This window comes from Carassius auratus, chromosome 8, assembly GCF_003368295.1.
Source record: "Carassius auratus strain Wakin chromosome 8, ASM336829v1, whole genome shotgun sequence".
Taxonomy (NCBI): Eukaryota; Metazoa; Chordata; class Actinopteri; order Cypriniformes; family Cyprinidae; genus Carassius; species Carassius auratus.
Genome location: NC_039250.1, coordinates 5,608,491 through 5,633,428, shown reverse-complemented (window position 1 = coordinate 5,633,428; position 24,938 = coordinate 5,608,491). Strand labels below are relative to the sequence as shown.

Sequence of the window (24,938 nt, the reverse complement as noted above, 5' to 3'; positions counted from 1 at the left end):
TAGACCACTTTGTAAACAGACAACTACTTTTTAAATGTTTTGAAATGTTAAATAATATTGTTTCAATGAAAAATAAAGGGACACATTTAAACAAACTTTAATTTTTTTTCTTTTTTTTAATACAGCAGCTTTAGAATTTCAACAAAATGTGTAAATTAACTGCACTCTAATTTTACAAACACGCACACGAAATTCCCATTTTTTTCTCTCCAAAAGGAAAAATTCTATTTTGGGGGGTTTAAGTACTACAAACTGAACAATTCACGGAGTCCTCATCCACTGATAATTCCCGCTCCATGTTTTGTATATCCTTCTCCGATAACGAGAACTCCAGCAGTGCCATCGCATGTTACCCACCGCCTACAGATCCACTGAAAATCCAGCGCCGTGTTTTCTTCATCATCAATCCACAGAGCAATCCATTACCAGGTTTTGTAGCATCCCTATATTGCCCATTGCCTATCACAACGCAGGATGAACTAGTGGGAGCAGAAACACTATGGCTGCCAGTCTTTCCCTGACTCAGGTAACCTCCCTTTCTACACAAATACAGCGCTCTCCAAACCACTTTCCAGCTCGTATCATACGTCTATCAGATCCGTTAAACTTGATTTGTGTCGTTTAGCGTGGAAAATGATCACACCCTGCTGTCGGATCGCAGCTGTTTGAAGTTGTTTTCAGCCATTTGCTTGGGCAGAGAAAAAGTTTCAGTATGATCTTTTAGGGACTTGCGTAAGGGCGTAGCTTAGTGTGTCAGTGTTGAACTAAGCTGTTCAAAGTTTATTTTTTCAGCTTTTGCATGTCATGAGATCATCCATAGTTACTCTTCTTTTTAATACCAGCTTGTATTTTTACATGACACGGCTATGAACGTAAGAAAGTGCTTATGAGATGCGTCTTTGCTTATGTAAAAACTTTTGTCACAATAACTCACTCTGGTTATAATATTAAAAACGTATTTCCACTTATATCCGACATTTGTGTGGTCTAGTGAATTAAACTATGCTCGGTGTTTTTAGAGGCATTGAAAAGCAGCAGGAAGTTTTGCTTCACTGCTAGCTTGCTTTTTCTCTTCTCATATATTAATAAATAGGAACTAGTCGTTGTTTTATGCAAATATGGCATGTACTTTCCTGTTGGAGTCATTTTGTGTATTTTTCACTTTTGTGGACTTCGTTATTCTATCCATATAAACTTTTTGCTTCTGCTCTGGAGTCTGTAAACTAATTAGCCAGCTAGCTAAAGCATTTGACACTCGCTAGCTGGCTAAACAGATCATTAACCTTCAAAGAAAAGAAAAAGGTTATAGTCGCGTAAAAAAGGGGGTTTAATAACATCTTAAATTGTCAGAAATCTCAAACCAGATAAGTATGAATTATTGAATTATTATTTCCAGCTTGGTGTTTTTGTATAATTAAATATTAATGAAATAGCTTCAGTGACACTCATACAGCTGTTCTTCTGTAAGAAAGCTCTCTGGCAGCATATGCATTACATAGAGTCACTTATAGCGGTTTTAATAGTCTAGACTCTATAGGGATCCATGCATTGATTAGATCGATGGTCTAAAATGTTCCTTATTTTAGTTTGCATGTTTTGCTTTAATAATAACACTTCTCTTATGGCAAGCATCGTTTTAGTGTTAACCACATTGCTGCTGATGGTGTGCTCAGTTTTAGAAGCAAGGCACACATGCATGAAATATGCATTGCAGCATAAGCTCATCAGGAAGACTTTAGATGGAGCAAGAGACATGTCTGATATGTCTTCGATCTCTTCTGCTGTCTGTGAATCCCAGATCATAGGGTTTTTTTAGGCATATTGCAAGGAGGAATAAGACAACCATGAAATTCATGATTCAGTGAGTCACCATGATCATATTCAAAATATTGGTTTTTAGAAAGTTAGATTTTTTAATTAATATTTTATATTAAAAAACTATATTATTTAAAAAAATCAATTAATAATTGTTTCATATTTTCATATTTGCAGCTTTAATTACACCATATTATTTCTGCAATTGTTTAAATGCATTGTAATATTTCTATTTAGCTTCTGTGTTGACTTTGCAGTGTAAAGACAGCATGCCAGAAAGACAGATTAGGATGGCAAAATAATTTTGAAGATTTAGTTGATGGTATTTTTTGTTGTTTGTTTAATCATGGTCTACTGAGCCTATATTTTGTAGAAGCGTGGTAATTGCAAGTAGAACATGCCAGAAAATGTTTCAGGAAATGAGTTGGAATCAGAAAAGCCTGAAAGGCCAAAGTGATTGGATTTTTTTTTGTCTTTTTAAAGAAGCACAATAAAAACTCCTACTCCTTTCTCAGAGGGACAAGGAAATGTTTGGTGGCACTTCACTGAATATTGTGTGCCAGCATCACATTAGCATGCACTAGTAACCACCTGATGGGAGACAGACAGAGCTGTTGAACTACAATAAAAAAACTGTTGGGATCTGGCAGAGCTTAGAGTCTAACATGGCCAGAAAAGCAATTTGATGGTTATGCATCATGGGGAGGCAGATGTCTGATATGCAAGATCATATGAGCTCCTAATAGCTATTGATTGGCAGAGGGGTTGACGTTTACTAAAAACACCATTTAACAATCATGATTTGGTCTCCGTAATGTGTCTGATTTCACTTGATCTGTCCATATGTTATAAATTTGCCTTTTGGCCGTGACTAAACCTGATGCTTATGGTTTGGCTTGCAGTCAGCTGCGCAAATGTGCGTTCCTCTGTCTGACTTTTGTGAATCACAAATCAACAAAAGCTCAGTGTTTTTATTGTGCAGAGAATGGCAGGCGACTTAAGAAAGCCTCCGTTTATGCGTGAATGGGTGTATAATCAACATCTTTGAATAAAGAAAGGTGTGTGAGTGCTTGAAGTCAGTCTGAGATCATTTATATATGTTCACCAGGTTGCCAGATGGCTTTAACAATTCCTTTTCAGAGGTCTGAATGCATCAATACTGCCAAGGAAGTCAAAAGTGACCTATTTATATCCTGGTTTTATCAGTTTGACTTGTTTTAGAGAGATTGAAAAATTTATACGGAATCATTTTAATCAAGTTTTGTGTTATTTGGTTGCAGCTTTCGAGTGGGAATCCTGTCTATGAGAAATACTATCGACAGGTAAGCATTTAATCAGCTTTTTCTGTGTTATGTTTCGCTTTGGCACAATAGAGCACTTGGCGGAAGAAGAGAAATATTAACCTTGCCACAATGTCAGTTTGAGCTAAAAGCACTCTGAGGCTTCTGCATCCCGTAAGTGTCTTTCTCTCAGTAAGAGGATGCCGTTATGAATTAGTGATGACACTTGCAAACCAAACTGGACATGGTGAGCGAAGCAGCTTGTTTGAACAAGCATGTGGTTTAAACTTCTTGCTGCCTGTTTCTTATTCGAGTCAATCTCTCCAGATAAGCATTTGTGCATTGCATTGGTCCTTATTAATTTTTCTGATTGTTTTTGGATATCAGTTACTCTATATACTGTGCAATAGGCCTTAAAGGGATCCCCAAAATGAAAATGTTGTCATTAATCACTTAGCCCAAAGTCGTTCCAAACTCGTAAAAGCTTCGTTCATCCTCGGAACACAATTTAAGATAATTTTAAGATATCAGTGTAATTTACTTTGCAGTCTATGGGACAGTCTCAAGCCTCCCAGTTTTCATCCAAAATATCTTAAATTGTGTTCTGAAGACGATCAAAGCTTTTATGGGTTTGGAATGACATTGGGGTAAGTGATTAATGACAAAATTTTCTTTATGGGGTGGAGTATCCCTTTAAGGGCTCTTAAAGTGTCTTAAAAACACTTGTGATTTGATAAGATGTGATTTGGTTATATGATTGAGAAGTCAGTTGTAGTATTATGTAATATGAATGTGAATTATGACTTTATTTGGCACACACCCGGTTACATCCTATAGTTATGTCACTTTTGTTGTCACTTTTCACACGTTCGATAGTAATGTCTATTAAGAAATTATTTTATTATGTAAGGGTGGGTTAAATTTATCAAAAGTGACAGTAACAATTTGTATTGATTTGTTTCTAGCATTGATCATAATAAAAATGATTCCTGTTCACCAAATCAGCATATTAAAATTATATCCGTAAGATCATGTGACACTAAAACTGGAGTAATTGCTGTTGAAAATTCGGCTTTGCATCACAGGAATAAATTACATTTTGAAATATATTCAAATAAAAAACAGTTATTTTAAATTCTAATAATATTTCATATTTCTGCTCTATGCTTTATTCCACTACAGGTAGATCTGTCTGGCAGTGGGCGTGTAGGAGCTGCTGATGCTGCCTTATTTTTAAAGACATCTGGCCTTACAGACCTGATCCTTGGCAAGGTAACATCAATTAGCATGCCTTCAATACAGCAGTGTGGGAAATGCAAATCAGTGAATTGATTGACGAGTGCTGGAAACATCAAGATGACTTAAATAGAAAAGGATAGATGATGTAATAATTTACTTACCTTCTTCATATTGCCATATTGATTTTCTGCAGTTTTTTGTGTTATTGTGTTCTGTGTTGCATATCGATTGGCGAAAACTGTAACTTTATGCTTCTATCTAATTTTCTTATTTGTTCCACAGATATGGGACTTAGCAGATTCAGATCGCAAAGGCTCGCTAAACAAGCAGGTATTTTGAAAAGCATTCATATTAAGGTAAATAAAAATAGTTTGAGCTATACGTTCTAAACCATATTTGTCTGTTTGTCGCTTCTCAGCAATTTTTTGTCGCCCTCCGTTTGGTGGCGTGTGCTCAGAATGGACTTGAAGTGTCTCTTAAGAGCTTAAATACTGCAGTTCCTCCCCCAAAGTTTGTAAGTCAGACCATAACTTCCTCTTCCTCTTCACCAGATCAGGAAAATGACATCACGCTTCCCTCACAATATGGGACCCTGCCTGTGAAAACCCAGCAAAAATAATTTTTTTGTGCTTTGTACTGTTTTCTACATAAAATCATCCTTCATAAAGATGTAGAACATTCTGTGAAAATATAACCTTCTTTTCTTTAATATTGACTGTGTAAGGCCATGTCAAAGATTGGAATCATAGTGAAATTAATGGTTGAAATCAAACTTTTATTCTTGTTATCTCATAATTAGATTTGGAGACTTTAGCCTGGATTTCACAGACAGGGTCACATAAAGAGTTGGTGATTTTATTTGCTTACGTGCTGGAAACGGCTTTATGTCTCTTGGGAGTTAATGACTGTTGCTCTGTTTCCGGTCTAGCATGACACTAGCAGTCCTCTTCAGTTTGGCCCCGTGCCCACGGACTGCCCATGGGTTGTCAAGGTCAGATATCACAAACAGAAGTTGCTAAATAAATGTTGTCTTTAGAATTAGTCTAAATTAGATTGACCTTCATTTCAATGCACCAGCTGCTTAACTGCTCTTTTATGAATGTTTGTGTGTCATATAGGCGGAGGAGAAGCTGAAATTTGATGCCATCTTCGACAGCCTCATTCCTGTGGGCGGCATGCTCACGGGCGATAAGGTCAAACCAGTGCTCCTCAACTCTAAACTCCCTGTGGACGTTCTTGGCAGGGTAAGACGAGGCAGGTTTATAATGATAGTGGAATACATGGGTATGGGGAGACAACTTGTTTTTTATATAAAGATGCATTTTTATGACTGACCACCAGGGTGTACTCAAAGTATTGAGGACTTTTAAAAGTCAAAAACCTAAAGTTTGGCTTAATTGTCCATTCCACTTAAAACCGTATTAAAATCTAACTACAATTGTTATAGGTTTGGGAGCTCAGTGACATTGACAGAGATGGCATGCTGGACAAAGATGAGTTTGCTGTGGTGAGTTCTGTGACGTTAAACATAATTTCTTGTTTAGATTTAAAGCAGTGTTTGTTTTAGTATTATTTAAATATTTCAAATTGGCTTTATTTTTATATTTCCACTTTTAAATGTAATTTTATTTGAAGGTTTTGAGAAGTTTATGTGCTTTTTTTTCATATATATAAATTATATAAAAAAAAATCTATTTAGCCTTCAATTGTTTTTATTTCAGTGTTGTTTTAGTAATTGTCGTACTTTGACTGAGATATTTTAAAGTTTGTTTAGCTGCCACAGCAACATTTAAAATTTTCCTTATTTTTTTCTATTTATTTTATTATAATATTTACATTTTATTTCTGCTATTTTTCAGTAAAAATTTCTATACATATAGAGAGAGAGAGAGAGAGAGAGAGATTTTTATATATATATATATATATATATATATATATATATATATATATATATATATATATATATATATATATATATACATACATAGAAGAAGTGTTTGTAATTAGTATGTTCTGTGTGTTTTAGGCCATGCATTTGGTATACAGAGCCCTGGAGTCTGAGCCAGTTCCCATGTCTCTGCCTGCCGTTCTGATTCCACCATCAAAGCGGAAAAAAATAGCCACACCTCCTGTGATGCCCCTCTTATCATCCCCAGCACAGCATAAAGAGAGAGGCTCCGCCCACTCTGGATCTAAAACACTTCCAGCTAAACCTACACCACCACAGGTGACATTCTGATTGGGTTTGCTTGGCTTTGTACCACCAACTTACTGTTGATTTAGATGTTATGAATGATATTTGCTGCAAGCAGATTTTGTAAATGTCCCAGAGCTTCATTAACAAACCATCTGTGTGTTTGTATGCGTGCAGTGGGTGGTATCTCCAGCAGAGAAAGCCAAATATGATGACTTATTCACCAAGACAGACAGTGACATGGATGGCTTGGTATCTGGTTCTGAGGTCCGAGATATATTTCTAAAGACTGGTTTGCCGTCTGCCACTTTGGCCCGCATTTGGTGAGATGCCAATACTTGGATTTAAATCTCTGTTATTGGTTTAATTTTCCATAAATTCTCATGCAGAACTGTTTAGACCTTATCCTTAAACACTAAAACTGAATGGATTTGTATTGTAATGTTACTTTTGTTTACTTTTTTGTGCCTGTTTCTGTAGGGAGCTTTGTGACATAGGAGACATCGGGAAGCTGAGCCGAGATCAGTTTGCATTAGCTCTATATCTAATCAATCAGAAGATGTCAAAGGGAGTCGACCCACCCCAGACACTCTCTCCGGAAATGATCCCTCCTTCTGATAGACTGGCACAACAGGTATACTGCTTGTTGAGTCATAGTTGTAGATCTTTGTTGTTGTTTTGAGTGTGAAAAAATTGAAGATTCTAGGATTTTGTTGTTCTTCTTTCTTACCAATCCAAGATTCCTTTGAGATTTTATACTTTTTTTTTTTTTAACTTGCTGCTGTCTTTTGTAAGTCTGCTTTTTAATATTCTACAGTGCAAAGGTTTGGGGTCAATAAGAAAAACATTTTTCTCATAGGTTTCTTATGATCACCAAGGCTGTATTTATTTATTAACAAAATAAAAAAACGTAAAAAAATAAAAAAAGAATATAACAAAATATTTCACATTTAAAACAATAGTTTTCTATTTAAAAAAAAAATATTTTTTCTGTGATGCCAAAGCTGAATTATCAGCCTTCAGTGTCACATAATAATCATTGATGATGATAATCATACTAATATGCTGATTTGGTTCTGTAAATTCAATTTTAAAAACAGTTGGGCTGCTTATTTAATCTTTTTGCGGAACCGAGATCCATTCTTTTAGGATTTTTTGATGAATAGAAAGGTTAAAAAAAGCAGCATTTTATGTAAAATATAATTGTTTTGTACTTTTAATCAGTTTAATGCATACTCCTTGCTGAGTCAAAGTATACAAGTTCTTTGAAAAAAAAAATCTGACCACAAACCTTTGAATGGTAGGTTATGTTAGATTCATGTTTTTAAATAGAAATTATGTGTGACTGATTTCCACCTTCTTTTAATAAAATTTCATTCATTTCTTGTTCTAACAGAACAATGCTGCTGCAGTACAGGCTGCTGATTTCTCTGCAATTAAAGAGCTGGACTCGCTCACCAATGAAATCATGGACCTACAGAAGTGAGTTACCGATCTTACTTTTCTCTCCCCACATATCCACAAGATAGCTAGTGTAGAATCTTAGTCCTGAACTTAATACATGTCTTGTAAACCCATGGATGTTTAAACATGAAGTAAGTATGAGCAATCGCAACTTTGAAGTTCTGTCTGTCTGTCTACATGTCTTCATTATTCATAATATATTTTGCATACAGAACTCTCCATTTCTCTTTTTTTTTATTAAACCCTCTGCCCATCTGTTTTAATTTAGTGTGTATTTGTATTTTCTACACATTGCCCTCACACAGGTGCATAGAAGATTATGAAACCACAAAAACAGAAGTATGGGTTTTACCGTAATCTCAGTGTGTCAGTGCACCCACATCTGTCAAATCTGCACTTGAACTGATAAATGCTTTCTTTTGAGCATCTCATTACTTAATATTCTTCGCTCTGTCATCATAACGTGCAAGTTCATCTCATGCTGAATTAGATTTGTCTTCACCCTCAGACAGTATAAAAAAAAAAAAGTATTTTAAAGCTATAGTTCATCCAAAAAGGAAAACTGTCACAATTGTGTCATTCTCATTGTTGTTCAAAACCTATATGAATTTCTTGAAAAACAAAAAGTGAGTTGTTGAAGAATATCCTAGCTGTTTTTTTCTATATTATTTCAGTGAATGGTGCTGTCAAGCTCTAAAAACGAGCCAAGCACAATAAAAAATATCTTATATAGTATTTATATTTTTTTAATTGCCTTTTTATATTTATATTTTGAGTTTTAATTTTATAATTTTTTTCCCTTTTTCTTTTTTTATTAGTGTATTTTTTGTTGTTGTTTCAGTTTTAGTCATTTTAATTTCAGTTATTTGCCAAGGAAGCATTTCTAATTTTACTTATTTTATTTATTTATTCATTTTAAGTTTTTGTAGTTCCCAGAATTAAGTCACATGGGTTTTCAAAGACATGAGGGTGGAAATTCTTGCTTGAACTGATCATTCTTAATGAAACATTTGTAAGACAGATAAGAATAAGAAACATATTGAATGCTACAAGTGTATGGGTGGCATATACAAGCCCTTAAATCACTTCCTATAAACAATAATTCTCCAGAGATGTAAACACTCCTTGATGGGAGTCACTACCCCAGACAGGAGAGGTGGAGCTCACAACACTGAAAGAGGAAGATGCCCCCACCTCTGGTTTTCCTTCATCTCTGGTTTACAGAGTTTGAGCAAAAGCAGATACATTCACCTGTCAGCTCCCAGCACTCTCACTCTCACAGCAGTTCTAGAACTTCTCACTTCCTCCTTCATGGAAAGTGCGCAAGATAAAGAGTAAGTGAGAAGTAATGAGTCTGACCGAAATGGAGAGAGCAGAAGAAGATGAGCAGAAAGGATAGAAAACAGAAAGATTGTGTACGATGGGCTGTTGTTTGTTGCTAAAATGATGCGTGCGGTTAGGGATTGCCTTAAATCTCCACGGCAACGGGCGACCTCAGGTGACAGGTAAGAACAAGCCACGCCCTCTTTATACAAAAAAAAAAACGAAGATTACTTGCGACTTGCTCTGTATTGTTTGTGGCTGATCTGGGCTGCTTAAGAGCCATTTTCTAGGTGGATTTAGGACTGTTGGCAAACTCTCGTTTTGCCCTGTGCTATTTATATATCCCATTTTAGTCTTTCTGTTTTCTTGTTCTCTCCTCCTCTCTCTCTTTCCCTCCTGGGAGTCTCTGACTCATAGCGTGTGCGTTTGACTGTTTTCTCTGTTGTTGGTAAGACTGTAGTGAGAACTCACTTTTTCAGAATCTGAGAGGAAATATTGAGTCAGAGTTTAATACAGTTAATCTAGGAAAGGTGCTCTGAATCTTTTTAAGGAAGATTTGTTATTCAACTGTTTTTGTAAGGGATTTTTCTTTCTATTTCTTCTCTAATCGTTCTGTTTCACTCTTGCTACCTCGCTAACCTCATAACCTAAGAAAGATTCCCCATAAAGAACCATTCCAGCATCATCTTATACCTGTTTTATTCATTATTCTCTATAAATGTGTTTTCACACTGTGACCTGTGACTAAGATAAATATGCTTTCACACTAAAGCACTTTAAGTGGATGCTTGGTAATGAAATGGGTTTAACATGCAAATGCATGTAACAAAGTGTTTGTTTTCCCCACATTATGCATGGATGGTGTGGTGTATTATTGTTAAAAACTGGGCTAACCTAATGGTTTGAATATAAAGGATGAGTACCATCAACAATCAACGTTGTACCCTGAACTCCAGGTTGATTCTTTATATCGCTTGTACTTTTTTACATAAATTAAACATTTTATGTTTAATGTAAGTGAGTTTGTCGTACTGTTCTGTTGTTGTCAATTCAATAAATTGACACCAAAATGCCGCTAGTTCGAAAGTGGAAGTAAAATGTGCACGAGCATTTACAAGCTATTTAAATACAAATAAAAGCGAGGAAACTTCCTCACCGTCACAAGTTTAAAAGTCCAACTGAAATCAAAATTGACCATATTTACTTTGTTTGCCTAAATTGATAATTTTGTGGTGAACAATTCATCCATGCAAGTCAATCCACACACAAAAAAATTTTGGCATCAAAATCTGAAAATGCCCCTCCCCTCTGCATTGGAGGACCTTCCCTGATGACGTAGATTTGACGGTTTGGGTGTTTGCTTAGCATCCGTAACCACGCCCCTTCACCTGAAAGTAGAGAGGCTGCCTGTGTGTTTGCGAGCATTGATAGCGCATGAAAGGAGAGATGGTGAGGGGGTGCATTTTAGGTTGTGGCACTCACAAAACACTTGTATTCCCATTTCCTAAAATTCCCTAGTTATGGTCCGGATGACTCAAATTTTTACATTTCAAGAAAGGAGGGATAACAGAGAGGTCACAGATGTGCTCAAAGAATTTCACGAACAAATGTTTTAAAAATTGGACTGAACACGAAATTGGGTTTGTGAGATATGTCATTAACTATTTCTAACTTCCATGAACTAGATCCAATCAGGTGCTAGTTGGAAAATAAAGCCACGCCCACTATTTCTCCTCATTTAGCATTCCATTTCTTTCGGAAATACTTCACAACACTGGCGAAAAGTCGTTTGCAACTAACAGTTCACGCGGATCCTATTACCCTAATGTAATAGGATCACTCCAACAAATTGTTTTTGTAATGCGTACCGAACAGAAAGCATTATACCGAGCGGTTCAATACTAGTATGTATATACAGTACATATAATAGTAATAGGAATAAATTTCTTGAGCAACAAATCAGCTTGAATGATTTCTGAATGATCATGTAACACTGAAGACTGGAGTAATGGCTGCTGAAAATAGCTTTGCGGTCACAGGAATAAATTGCAATTTAATATTATTAAATCTCATCAATTCTAGCTAGACATCAGATAATTAATGCATTGGTGTATCACTAGCATTTTAGAAAAATGTAGTTGTTATAGATGTGTTTGCTAACCTGTGTGACCTGAAGGTGAAGGTGCAGACCGTGTGACGAGTGAAAACACCTCTAATGTATTCCACCCCACATCCCCCATCCCTCACTCTTTCTCCATGCTTCCCCCGTCCCGTTCTTCCTGACGTTCAGGAAACCATCTGCTCATGTGCAGCTCTGACACATTCACTCACGGACAGCCTCTCTTCTCTCCCACATACAAGCTCCAGCAGCAGATGCAGAGATGGTGCTGGAGGGAGATGGCGGCTGGCTGGCTGTACCCGCCGTCGCCACTGTGATTAAATACTCATGTCTGTGCTGGTCTTTCAGGGAGAAGAGCTCGGTGGAACAGGACATCAAAGAGAGGGAGGAAACTATACGGCAGAGGAACAGTGAAGTCCAGGTAGGAGTGATTTGAGTGAAAATTGAAAACAGAATTAAATGTTTTGTATTTTTTCTGGTGATGCTGACAGAGACATTCAGATGTGCATGCATAGACAGATGGCTTAACAATCCGCAATGAACTGATTTTTTTTTTATTGCATTTTATTTTGAAGTAAATAAATGTATTTATTTATTTATTTATTTATATTTCATACATCATAATGTCTAGAGTTTACTGACCACTGATTGGATCAATAATGGAGAACAGAAGCCAGCTGTTTTCCAAAGGCTCTCTTCCTGTCTGTCTATTTTATCCTTCCTATCATCTGTCTGTCCACTCTGTTCATCGTGGATCGGATTTCTCCTGACTGACTGTCAGCAGAGTTTAAAGAATTTCTATACTGTATCTGTAGTGGCTTGTACGAAGCTTGGACGAAGAGGATTTTAGTGTTGTTCATTTCCATCATTATCTGAGCTCCCTCCTTCCCCCTTCACCTGCTTTTTCCCACTGTGTAATAATTAAATTTTCTGTGTGTGTCTAGCTGAAAATTAGCCGGTATGTAGATTGGAAGATGCCCTAGTCTGCTGAATTAGATGCCAGGTTCAGATTCAGAGGTGTTGTTCATGTTAGTCTTTTAATATATGGTAATGTATTTAAAAACATGAAGCATGCCAACACTAGTCTTAAAATGCATTATTGACAGATGGATGCCTAATGAGCCAGAAAAACAAAAGTGTGTGTGTTTGTGTAATCATACAGGAAGAGGTGTGTGTTTGTATGTGCATATGGATATTAGATGGCATACTGATAGCACAGCTTGCCCTGCTCTCTAGGGTTCACCTTTCCTGTCATTAAACGAGCCCACTTATCATGCTGATTTGCCGTTTTCTTTTCCTTTTTGAATCTGAAAATGTGCCCATGACACTTGTGATCTCTATGAATAACAATTAAAATGACTCTTTCTCTACAGTCTTAATAGGACAGTTCAGTTGATGTCCATTAAACCAAAAATGCCCTTATTGCTTATAAGTTGCCCTCTCAAAGAAAATAAGCACTGCTTAACGATCTCACCTGTGCAAAATTTCAACATTAAGAGAATAAAGAAATCAATATTGGAAGCTATCAGAGGCAAGTGCCTCTCACAAATTATGTAATCAATATTTGTTTAGGCTTTTCATAGATTAGCCTTGAAAAACTCAGTGCTGGTGGGCAGCTCCAGACGCTGAATAATTAAATAAGAATGTGTGCAGAGATGTAGTTTGAGCCTCTGCTGTGTTGTTTAAACCCTGGGATGATGAATAAATGCTATTTCTGGGGCTGTCGGCTCCCAGCGCTGCTTCTGATTGGACGAGGAGACGTTTGTGCATTAGACGTGAAGGTTTCCATCTTCCCTGTGAGCGGTTATTCAGTTCTGCTGCTGTGGACCTGTTATTTTTAGGACCCACTCAGTCACAGTCACCGAGCGTTCTCACAGCACTGCAAGGTGAAAAGGAAATGACAGTGGAAATGGCATGGTTGTCTTTTGTCTTCATTGAAGGTCCTTTTCTTTTCTTTCTGATCTGATTCCTTAGCCCTCAGTATCTAACCCTTGCTTTTGTACTGTCAGATATTCTGTATTTTCACTGTGGTTCCTGTAGATTACTGTATACATTACAGAAGGTTCTGTCTCGGGTTAATCTGCCAACCATTACGGACCACGTGATCTGTTTTTGCACACAAAAATAGCATGATTCTCTTAGCAGTTTATCTACTCTTGTATGTAAAAAAATGAATATGCCCTTTACCCATTTGCTAATTTTTTTTTTATCATAGACTTCTCATTTTGTTAAATGTGTAAATCTTAATACTTACACTACCAATCAAAGTTTCAGGGCCAGTGTTTTTATTATTTTATTTCTTTAAGAAATTAGTACTTTTGTTCACAATGATGAATGAAATTTGATAAAAAGTGATGGTAAAGATAAGTGTTACAAAAGATTTCTGTTTCAAATAATTGCTGTTTTATTCATCAAAGAATCTTAAATAATATGAATCACAGTTTGTTAAGCCACACAACTGTTTTCAACATTGATAATATGAAATATTTCTTTAGCATCAAATCTGCATATTAGAATGATTTCTAAAGCAGCATTTGATACTGAAGACTGGAGTGATGACTGCTGAAAATGCAGCTTTGGCATCAAAGGAATAAGTTACATTTGAAAAAATATTTAAAAAAGGAAACCCTTTTTACATTTATTTTTAAATTTGAAATATTTTACAGTTGTAATTTTACTATATTTTTGAACAGTAGTGTATTTTTCAGTTTCAGTTCACTTGAGTTTAATGAACTTAACCCTTTGTGTATTTTGTTTTGTGTCCTCAGATATGTCAGCTATATTGTATTATTATTTTTGGTTACACTTTATTTTAGAATTTGCCCTTTTTATAGTGTAATTATATAATTATAAGTACACAGTAATATTTATTAATAACATACTATTAAGGGTAGGATTAGGGTTTGGTTTAGGTTAGTTGAATAATTATGTATAATTTAACATCTGTTATAACTATAATAAGCATATTTAACTTGTAAAATGGGCACTAAAATAAAGTATTTTTTTGGTATAAACTATTTTAAATAAACCAAACCCTAAATAGCACAAAATCGGATATAATTTGTTGGTGGCTTAACATGTTCAGACATTCTCTTCCTGTTTAAGTGTGCAGCTCTTGGCCTGAGTAATCTCCAGTGTGGACCAGACTTTATGATCCTTTTCCAGATAGCACCCGCGGACCTCAGTCCTCCCACGTGTCTACACTTTCCCTCATGGGCTGTTGGATAATATTCAGCTCTGAAGTCTGCATTATTGTAGGTTCAACATAAGACTGCATGGTGGCAGTAAAGACAAATCACACAACGTCCAACGGGACATCCTGTGGTCTTGTTAATTTCATAGACACACGAAAGTGAAAGCCATGAAACCAAAAGTCCGCTTTAAGTGCGGCATTCTGAACAGGGCCATAATTGATTGTCAAAAGTCTGGATATGTAAGGCTAACATTAGAGTTTTCATTGTTTATCCTTTCTGTTTCCAGCTTCTTTCTTTTCCTTTCAGACTTTACAAGGATCAGAATTTGTTCTTTGTGTAATGTTCTTTTCACTTCTGTGAGGGAACAGTTGTTGAGAAGTGAAAGCTGCTGTGCTGTGTAAAAGCTAAGGTTTCTTTCCTTTGTTTGAGGATGAGCTGATTCAATCAGTGGACCAATTTTGTTACTTTTGAGCACATAGTTGCAATCTATTTGTTTTCTTTGCCGAGTGATGTGCCATTATAACTGTTTTACACACTCTCTTAGTAGTGTTTTTTTATCTTCGCTTTAAGAGCTGCATGAGCTCTCTGACTGTTTTCAGTGCTGATGAAGTCCTGTTTATTATTAGACCGATAAAGATGTGTTGAAAGGCCTCTTCACACAACGTCTCTCCCTCTTTGTCTCTCTCAGGACCTGCAGGAGGAGGTTCAGAAGGGCTCGGAGGAGCTGAGCCGTCTGCAGGCGGAGCGACAGGAGGTGCAGGAGAAGCTGGAGAGGCTGGACGAGCAGAAACGCTCTCTAGAGGAGCGGCTCAGACTCATACAGCAACAATGCAGCCAGGAAACCCAACTGGTATGAGACCGACACAGAGAGAGAAATGAAGCCTGTGTGTATTGTGGGTAATATCAGCCCAAAAAGTATGCACTGGTTTTTAAAAATCCACTCAAAATATGGCATGACTGTGGGCACCTTTGCATGCTGTTTTGAATGAGTTTTGGACATACTAGTCTTAGTCTTGCATGCTATTTTGCATGACATTTTCATATTCAGATTTGTCTTTGACCAGAGAAAGAAAAGAGTGGAAGAGAAAGGGCCACACAGTCCAGCAGATTTCACACTATTTCACTTTATCCATACAAATCCATTCTCGCTACGGTTCCTTTAAAGGCCACAAGTATACTGATCTCAGATCTTCTATTGTACTTTATGCAATTTTTCCACCTGACTGTGTGTGTGTGTGTGTGTGTGTGTGTGTTTAGATCCAGTCATTGCAGGTGGAGCACTCCGAGCAGGAGCAGAGAATCGGTGACTTTGAAGAGGAGTTGACCAGAGCCAGAGAAGAACTGCTCCAACTGCAGGAGGAGACGCGTCAACTGGGAGAGAAAGTTCAGTCTGCCCGTGATCAACTCTGCCCCCTTGAGGATGCTGTTAAAGAATCCCACACACAGATTGCTCAGGTTAGTGAGATTTTTATCCGTTTCTGTATTGTATTTGGATCAATTGTTCCTGAAGTCTTTTTTTTTATTTTTATTGATGAATACACATACACATTATACCATGCAAATTACTTATCATAGGAACAGAAACGTTTGGCCGAGCTTAAATCCGAGGAGAGAGAAGTGACCGCAAGACTTACGTGGAGAATCCTGGAAGAGCCGGTGCTCGTCAACGGAACAGCGCCCCCCTCTGAGCAGCCCGAGCAACTGCAGTGGCCTCAACCCACAGCACAGCTGCTGGAGAAACCCAAAGACGACAAAGTCCAGGACGAAGAGGAGCAATCGTCTGTGGATGAGCCGCAGGAGCTTAGAGTCACAGAGGAGCAGCCCGGGTCAGAGGCAGAGGAGCCGTCCACCAGCCCAGAGGAGCAAGAGCCTAAAGCTGACTTGTATAGCTCTGACCTTTACAACAGTGGGTTATGCACTGCCAGCCCCACTGCTATGGCCTGGCCTCAGGGGAACACGGTCAGAAACCACTTCCTGTTATTGTTACATTTATAATGTCACTCTTGCATTACATAACACATAGGTTCTCGTGTGTCTGCCTTTTTTTTATACCACTATGTTTTCAGGAAAGTACAACACAAGCTAACCCAGAGCCAGAGATCGAGGAAGAGAAGAGAAAGCCAGAGGAGCAGCCTTCCACCAGCTACCCAAAGGTCGATTATGACAAATCATTATGGTTGACCATTTCCAATTTTTTTGTAATTGCAATTATTTTTTAATATTAATTGATATTTATTATTTTTCCTTCATGTTAACATTTACTTTTGGAGTGGTGTGGAGGTCATTTTGTCAGTACTGGTCAGAGCCTGTTGTTTTAGACTGTGAATATGAGTAGCCATAATTTCATCATAATCATAAATTCATGCTAATGGGTTTTGTGAATGTCTAGGCGGAAACTGTGGAGCCAGAGAAGAAGGAAGCTGCCCAGCAAGTTACTAAGCCGCCCAGTGGTCCTGGCCTTGACTTCTTCCATTCGGACCCTTTCATTGACAGTAAGAGCTGCACACAAAGTAAAATCATCACACACACGCACATACAAAAAAAAAGGTTTTATGAAGATTAATCATGAAGCCATAGATTATCCTTGTAATAAGTGTACTATAAGTTGCTTTAAATAAAAGCATCAGGTAATTGACTAACTGGCAAAGTAATGTAAAACCTATTTTGCACCTTACCAATTTTTGCAGGTGATCCATTCACTGAAGACCCTTTCTCAAAAGTTGACATTTTAGGTAAGTATAACGATGTGTTTGCAAAATATCAATTTTTAGCACTAATTGATTTTGGCTCTTACAGTGCTGTTTTGCTATTCAGATCCTTTCAGTGGGGACCCTTTTAAAGGCACAGACCCGTTTGCAGCAGATAACTTCTTCAAGCAGTCCTCAGTTGGTTTCCCCTCAGGAGATCCTTTTGGGTCTTCCGATCCATTCAGTGCCACCACAGGCCCAAAAGAACTTGATCCATTCACATCCAGCACAACCAGTAATGCAGTCACTCCAGACCCGTTTGCTTCCGGTAGTGGTAACATCCAAGACACTGATCCATTCGGATCCAAAATGGATGCCCTGGGAGACTCTGATCCCTTCAGCTCGACTGGCACAGGCCACGATCCATTTGGAGGATCAGATATTCCAGCAGTGAGTGCTGTAGAGCTAAACTCTCTTTGAAATCTCATTCCGATGTGTTCTGTTACTTTACAGCTTCTGTCATGCTTGATTTATGATTTAGTTCTATTTTTACAAAAGTGACAGCCTATAAATTCAGCTGAATGCACTTTCTTTTCGCTTTTTATACCTAATTCTTGGTGGAACAAACTCTAAAGCAAGCTTTTGAATAGTCCCAGATTATTAAGATTTCAGATATGCAGTATTTTATTAACATTACTTAAGATATTTTGCAGAATTTTGGCTGAATTCCTCATCTCTTTTTTTTTTTTTTTTTTTTTTTTTCAGAGAGATGGACCAGCAGCAGCCAATGATCCTTTTGCCCCAGGAGGAACTACAGTAGCCACTAACTCAGACCCAGGTAGAGAAAGCATTACCAGGCCGGGTTAACATTATTTATTTCACAATTATAATCAGTGTTCATTTTGATGAACCAATATCAATTCTTAAATGGATAGTTTACCCAAAAAGGAAAATTCTGTAATTATTTACTCACCCCCTTGCAGTTACAAACCAGTAGGACCTTTGGTCATCTTCAGAACACAAATTAAGAAATCCGACAGCTTTCTGGCTCTCCATAGAAATCAATGGAACGGAAATGTATCCATATGGGAACATTTCACTTACATTGCTCTATATGGAAGGTCAGAAAGCTCTCAGATTTTGTCAGAAATATCTTAATTTGTGTACCGAAGATGAACAAAGGTCTAAGATCGATGCTTTAGTCTTTACTGTTTTCTGTTGATACATGAACAAAACTTCACTAAATATTATTTGTAGCTTGCATGACATGCAATAATCGAAATAAACTTTGTGCTTTGTTACTTTTGACATGAAACAAAGCTTAGATTACAAATTCTGTCAATTTTATCACAGAATTCAAACAATAAAAGCTGTTTTGATCCTCCTTAATGTGGCGTAACAGAACGCTGTAACTTTTTCCTGTTTACTGGTAGAGCATGGAAAAACATCAGAACATTCTGTTGAAAGAAACGACAACTAACTGAAATCTCTGTAATCACTCAATCGGTTTCAACTATGAAAAATTGTTTTGAAACAATGACACGTAACATGACATTTACCTCAGGAAAGCTTCAAAGCTCATTAGTTAACTAGGAAAAAAAGCCCTGCATAGAAGCATTTTCCTAAATATATGGATTAAATTAGATACGCATTTTATTTAATTATTTAATGAATGTTGATACATTAATAAATCTATCGTGAAAACATGTTATTATGAAAAACACTATTCAAATGTTTATGTTTCAACAACAATTTGGAGTAGAAACCTAATTGTATCATCAGAATGTTGATTAATGTGCAGTTGGTTTCTATACAACTTGCATTTTAAAATTAATGAATCTGCTGATAACAATTCATTCTCCGATTTAATGTATTTATTTGACAGTTTACCTCATGTTTTGATCTAGTTTGTAACTGCCTACATTGGGGTTGATGGTGCTCGTGAACTATCAAGAAGCCTCCAAAATATCTGCTAAATATATTTGTGTTTGTGTATATGACTTTGTTTCAGATCCCTTTGCTGCAGTATTTGGCAATGAGACTTTTGGAGGAGGTTTTGCAGACTTTAGCAGCTTAACAAAAGTAAGGACTTTTAACACAAACAGAAGCCCAGTATTCCAACTCCGTTACCATTCAGGTCACCCACATGATTTAAATCAAGCTGGAAATGGGTTACAGCTGTTGAACTTCTCCTTTACATTGCAGTCTAATGGCAGCGATCCATTCGACTCGAGTACAAACAAGAATTTATTTAAGGAGGACACTCAGTCAGATGTTCCTCCAGCATTACCGCCCAAAACCGGAACACCCACCAGACCTCCACCTCCACCCCCAGGTAAGCTGGTGTTTTATCAGAATCAACCCGATATGATTTGATTTTTTTTTTTTTGCTATTTTATTGTACTTTGAGACATTTTGTGTCTATGTGTCTCCTTGAAGGTAAGCGGTCCAACATCCACCGATCAGAGTCGTCCGAGTCATTTCAGAGGCGTGGTTTGTTCAAGGCTCAGGGCTCTGGAGAGTTCTCCTCCCTTCCCGCTAAAGACTCGGTACCAGACCCCTTCGCCCCTTCCTCACCCCACCAAGCCCCGCGCGACCCCAACCGATTCGCCAGCTTTGACAAAGTGAGCTCCTCCCCCTCTCCCCCTCCTGACCCCCAGTAGTGACATTTCACCTCCTCCAAGCAGCAGCCTTGACCTCTTGACCCCACACAGCCTTTTGCTTTTTGCATTTCTTTCCAGGAAAACTTGTCATCCAATACTCCGACAACTTTACTTTATAATCCGTTTGTGAAAAGCCACAAAACATTGTCTTTTTTTTTTATGTGATGTTTATTTGTACATATAAATGAGCTTCTAATGAAATTATTTATCCAAGCTTATGCTTCTACTAAAAAGTGTTACAAATGTTTCAGTTAAGCTAAGTTATAAAAAGAATGTATTTAAATGACATCACAACATGCCTAACATCACGCCTAAGTTCTCACTGGCTGTGGAAGGAGAGATGGGGCTGCTTGCTATTGGCTGTATTCAATTTACCCGTCGTCTTTTGTCATGTTCTCCACCATTGGTTGAGGCTTGATTCTATCTTGCACGTTCATTGCCCGTCGTACCTTGGTTGACTGATTTGCCTTGCCTTACCTTTACCCTGCACGAACTAATCAGTGTGTCCACCTGTCTTATTGGGCTGCTCCTTCCCATTCACTGGTAGAGAACTTCCTGGTTTCACCTACGTCCCATGATGTGTTTTTTTTTTTTTTTTTTTTTTTTTTAAGAGATACAGTCTGTTGTTTTTATACATAAAATTTGCTTAATATATTAATCAGCTAGGGTGCTGACAGCACTCACTGGCTCCTTTATGTATTACCATTTTTTACATTTAAAATTAAAGCGCTTGTCTTCTCATATTTTACCACTGTGAGCTTTCTTTATCAGACAATGCATCAAATAAATTAAGCTTTATAAAGACAATTCTGTGATATTTTAAAATGAAGAGACCTCAAGAGAGGCATCTTGAGATTGTTTGTGTTGTCATGTCTTGGTTGTCTTGGTCTGGTGTTCTGTGTGTTGAGATGCTTACCAGCTAACTGTTGAGATGACATCTGTGTGATATACCTGCATGTTCAGCATGATGGGCTATATGAGCAATCCAGGCCTTGACACATGAATACATCATAAACCGTTAAGTGAAAAAGGAAATTTCAAAATCATTTTATTATTCATTAGTCATTATTTCTCATTACTTTGTAACAGTTCAAACCCAAAGTAGAACATTTAAAAAAAACTTCTGATATTGTGATCCACAGAAGACTTTTCAACAACATTTGGGTGACTATTTGCATTTTTTTTTTGAGTGATTTGATATGAAGTCTCGTGTGTCAGCAGCCTTGTGAGCTAATGTTAGCTGAAAGGTTTATGGATTGCATTGTGGCACACATCTTGTATCTCTCATCCTCCTGTGTCAGTAGCTGTACCACATTAGCACTGTTTTATGTATTTCTTTTTTTGTCCCTTATTGCTTCCACATTTGTCCCCTATTTGATGATGAAGAACGGCTTTGGTGATGTCGACACTGACCAAACAATACTTAAAGGAATAGTTCACCCAATAATATAAAATTAATGAAAGAGTAAAGATAGATATAAATGAAATGTGTAATATTAAATATAATTTAAATTATATTCAATTAATTTTTTTTTTCAAAAACAAAATGTGTATTATTGAAATGTTTTATTTTTTAAACAATAATAAATTAAACTATTCTTGAGCTATTCTTTTAGATTAAATGAAATGTATCTAATTTGTTTTAGTTACATAAATCTGTAATCTTTAACAGACTGGTTTGTATGTTGTAGGATAAAAAAAAATTGTTTACCCACAAAGGAAAATTGGCTAAATAATTACTCGCCATCAGGCCATACAAGATGTAGAGGAAATTGTTCCATTATCGTAACAGATCTGGAGAAATTTTGCATTATATTACTTGCTCACCAATAGATCGTCTGCAGTGAATGGGTGCCGTCAGAATAAGAGTACAAACAGCTGAAAAAACATTTCTCCAAATATGTTCCAATTTAAGAAACAAACTTGGATGGCTTGAGGGTGAGTACATAAGCAATTTTTTTGAGTGATCTCAATTTTACTACTCCATAACTCTTTGAACGTTTAAAATTGGTACTTTTAGAAAACATAGTTTTCACTAACCGTAATAGTAGCATGACCTCTCTGGTTAGATTTAGACTAATAAATATTTGTAATGAGAAATATTATTTCATGAAGGTGCAATAACAGGGTATCTGATGGGGTTATGGTGTGTGTGTGTGTGTGTGTGTGTGTGTGTGTGTGTGTGTGTGGAGCAGTACCCCACAGAGGAGGACATGATAGAGTGGGCGAAGCGGGAGAGTGAGAGAGAAGAGCGGGAGCGCGTGGCTCGCCTGACCCAGCAAGAGCAGGAGGATCTGGAGCTGGCGATAGCCCTCAGCAAATCCGAGCTGTCCTGACCCAAGCTTCATACAGCACCACCACCACCCAAGCCACATTAATGAGGAGGAGGAGGAACAGAGGAAGAGCTGGAATCACCACAATTAGAAGAATCCTTCACCCCCATCTCCAGTCATTTGATAATCATCTAGGATTCCAGCTTCTTCTGAATGTCCACTGAGTTCTCCCGGTGTCCGGTTGGCTGGATAATATATGAAGGCCAAGTTAAGATGGAGTTAAAGGTAACAGACTCATTGCAGCCTATGTGGCTTGAAATCTCTGGTGTGACTCACTCCCTTTGTTTTAAAATAACCTCAAATCAAGAGAGCACCACTGATCCAAAACTGTAAGATCTGATGTCCAGTTCGATATAATTGAACAAGTGTTCCTGAACAAATCTATACCCATCTATTTGAAGTTTATTTTAGAGTGATTATAATAAGGTTACCAGTGCAGTGAATGTATGTAGATCTGTGACGTAGAGGGTTAAAAAGAAATCCACAAGTGTTCCAAGGATCGTTCTCTTGCTTTTATGGGCAATATTAACTATTTTGTTCAACGTTTACAAGCAGCCGAATTGGGCAGCTTCATTCGCTTTTCAAAGTTTCAACAATAGTTCTCTGACACAAGAGGTTTTTATTGTGGGCATGCCTGTCCACTCTCAGGGACGTATCCCACAAGCCATGAAACCTCATAACCACAACCTGATCAGTGAAGTTCAGCTAGAATTGAAGATGAGGTGCTTGTAACATTATCATCTACTGCAACTGAATTTCTACCCAACTAAGAGAGAACATTGATGAAATTTAGAAAAGAACAACCATGCAACCGCCATTTTACCTTTTATGATTTTAACAGTACAGCATTTATACTTTACTCAGACTCAATCTGTCCTTTTGAAGAATCGAAATCGACAAGCTACTAAGAGTCGTTATTTGACATTGCAAATTTATAAATAGCTGTTATAAATAATGAAAATGTACATACTTGTGAAATGTTTGCCAGTAATCTTACTACAGTGTATTCATATCCTAAAACATATTCTATTTTATCAAAAAACATGTAGAATATAGGAAGTTTGCTTTATAAAAATATCCCTTCTGTCTTCTATCTAATGACAAGTGCTGAAGCAGTCGGATGAAATGATTTAAAAAAAAAAATTTGGTTCAAAATGTGGAGCAAGTCTTGTTATCTGATTTTCAGAAAACTGATTTAACGAGTAAATTCGAGACATGGTAAATCAAGCCGTGATATTTTCTGTAGTGCCTACCTGTTCAGCTTTGCCTTGAGAAAATCAACTTGTGCTGAATCCGAAATGATCATTTGTTAATCCTTTAATAGCATTACATTTCTCGAAAGCACTCTTAATACACAAATGCAATGTTTCCACTGTCATTTAAGATATAAGTACCAGCTGCTTTCCTTTTATTCATTTTGTACAACATTGTCACTTGACACATTTCCAAATATGATTAAAACACTCTCTGGGGATCGATAATGCACAGTTGGTTGCATTTTCATGTGCACAAATCCGTATAAGCTTAACAGGTGGTAAATTTAAACCTAATACCAATGCAGTTATCATTATTACATTGCAACATGTCAAAAACATTTCAGTTGTCTGTATGTAGTTTCACCAGTAGGTGGACTCACTGAGATATGACACAATTTGTGTGAAAAACAAGAACCTGCTTTCAAAGTTCAGTCTCGTGGGTATAGTTGGATTCTGAAGTGACTACAAGAGATGTGATTTGTGAAGATTTTCTTTCACATAAAATTTATATATGAAGGCACCTGAAAGCAAAATGCAATAATGTGCTTTTTTTTTTTTATAATTTCTTTTTATGCTTTGTCAGATTCCCAACCCCCTTTGGCCTTTGACATTTTGGTTCAGGACTCTATCTTAGACATAGAAATATGTGGCTGAGGTGAAGATAATGAAAGAAGGGAATAGCAACGCTTGTCTAATCTGCCTTTTATTTGGCCAACCCAGCATTTACATGCAATTCATGAAGATTTGAAGCATTACCGTTAATCAGGCAGAAACACAGCATTAAAAAAACTTGCACTCCTCATTTCAAACCAATGCTTGGCCTTCTCTTTATGGCTGCTGCTTGTTTGTTATCGCCCCTGCATATTGTTAAAAAGTTCTTATGGTCTGTCTATTGTTGATTATGTATGTATGTATGTATGTATAAGCTTTGTGTGCCTCTAAAAGAAAACCACTTATATGTTGGCCACTGACTGCCTTTTAAGAACAGGCTAATTGTATTTTATTTTTTTAACGTCCCATTATTGGAGGCAATTGTTTAAATGTTAAGTAACGTAATTAAAACAAACAAAATAAATATTAAACTATTAAAAAATATATGGTGGTGCTTATTTCTTTTTGATCAATCTGCTATCAGTTTCATATTTTAAAGTATTTCCTAACTTCTTTTTTATTTTATTTTATTTTTTTATTTTTTTGGTAGGCCCCTCTATCCATTCACCAAATTAGTGAATTTGTATGATACTTGATATTTTCTTAATAGGGTACATTTTCGTATGAATCGCATAACGAATTCATATGGTTTATATATATAATTTTTTTTTTTTTTTTTTTTTTTTTTTTGAGATCGGGTTGGCATTCTGTATTAAAGCT

The 24,938-nt window shown here is 36.9% G+C and overlaps 1 protein-coding gene across 3 annotated transcripts; it reads left to right on the top strand.

The window, feature by feature from the left end:
- The first annotated feature begins 430 nt into the window (after positions 1–430).
- eps15 (epidermal growth factor receptor pathway substrate 15) lies at positions 431–24,660 on the top strand. Of its 3 annotated transcripts, XR_003292616.1 has the most exons (26): positions 431–526; positions 3,096–3,137; positions 4,278–4,367; positions 4,617–4,664; positions 4,753–4,848; positions 5,263–5,325; positions 5,453–5,578; positions 5,782–5,841; positions 6,361–6,561; positions 6,706–6,851; positions 7,009–7,162; positions 7,925–8,010; positions 11,783–11,855; positions 15,317–15,478; positions 15,886–16,083; positions 16,204–16,587; positions 16,695–16,781; positions 17,018–17,120; positions 17,316–17,360; positions 17,443–17,765; positions 18,081–18,153; positions 19,327–19,397; positions 19,521–19,650; positions 19,755–19,939; positions 22,174–22,536; positions 24,151–24,660. XR_003292616.1 is itself a non-coding variant. In XM_026269240.1 (25 exons), exons 1-25 carry the CDS (start codon positions 500–502, stop codon positions 22,312–22,314), a joined length of 3,114 nt encoding a protein of 1,037 aa, XP_026125025.1. In that variant the 5' UTR covers positions 431–499; the 3' UTR covers positions 22,315–24,660. The 3 variants fall into 3 exon arrangements, 2 of the variants coding, with proteins under 2 accessions (XP_026125025.1, XP_026125026.1); XM_026269240.1 differs by having other exon boundaries at positions 22,174–24,660; XM_026269241.1 differs by lacking the exon at positions 19,755–19,939 and having other exon boundaries at positions 22,174–24,660.
- The last annotated feature ends 278 nt before the right edge of the window (positions 24,661–24,938 follow it).

Bases quoted from the DNA above. Each gene is read 5' to 3' on its own strand.
- eps15 (XM_026269240.1), top strand. From the start codon at position 500: ATGGCTGCCAGTCTTTCCCTGACTCAG. The intron at 6,562-6,705 runs GTGACATTCTGA...GTATGCGTGCAG, and splicing joins CTAAACCTACACCACCACAG to TGGGTGGTATCTCCAGCAGA. The intron at 7,163-7,924 runs GTATACTGCTTG...TTGTTCTAACAG, and splicing joins CTGATAGACTGGCACAACAG to AACAATGCTGCTGCAGTACA.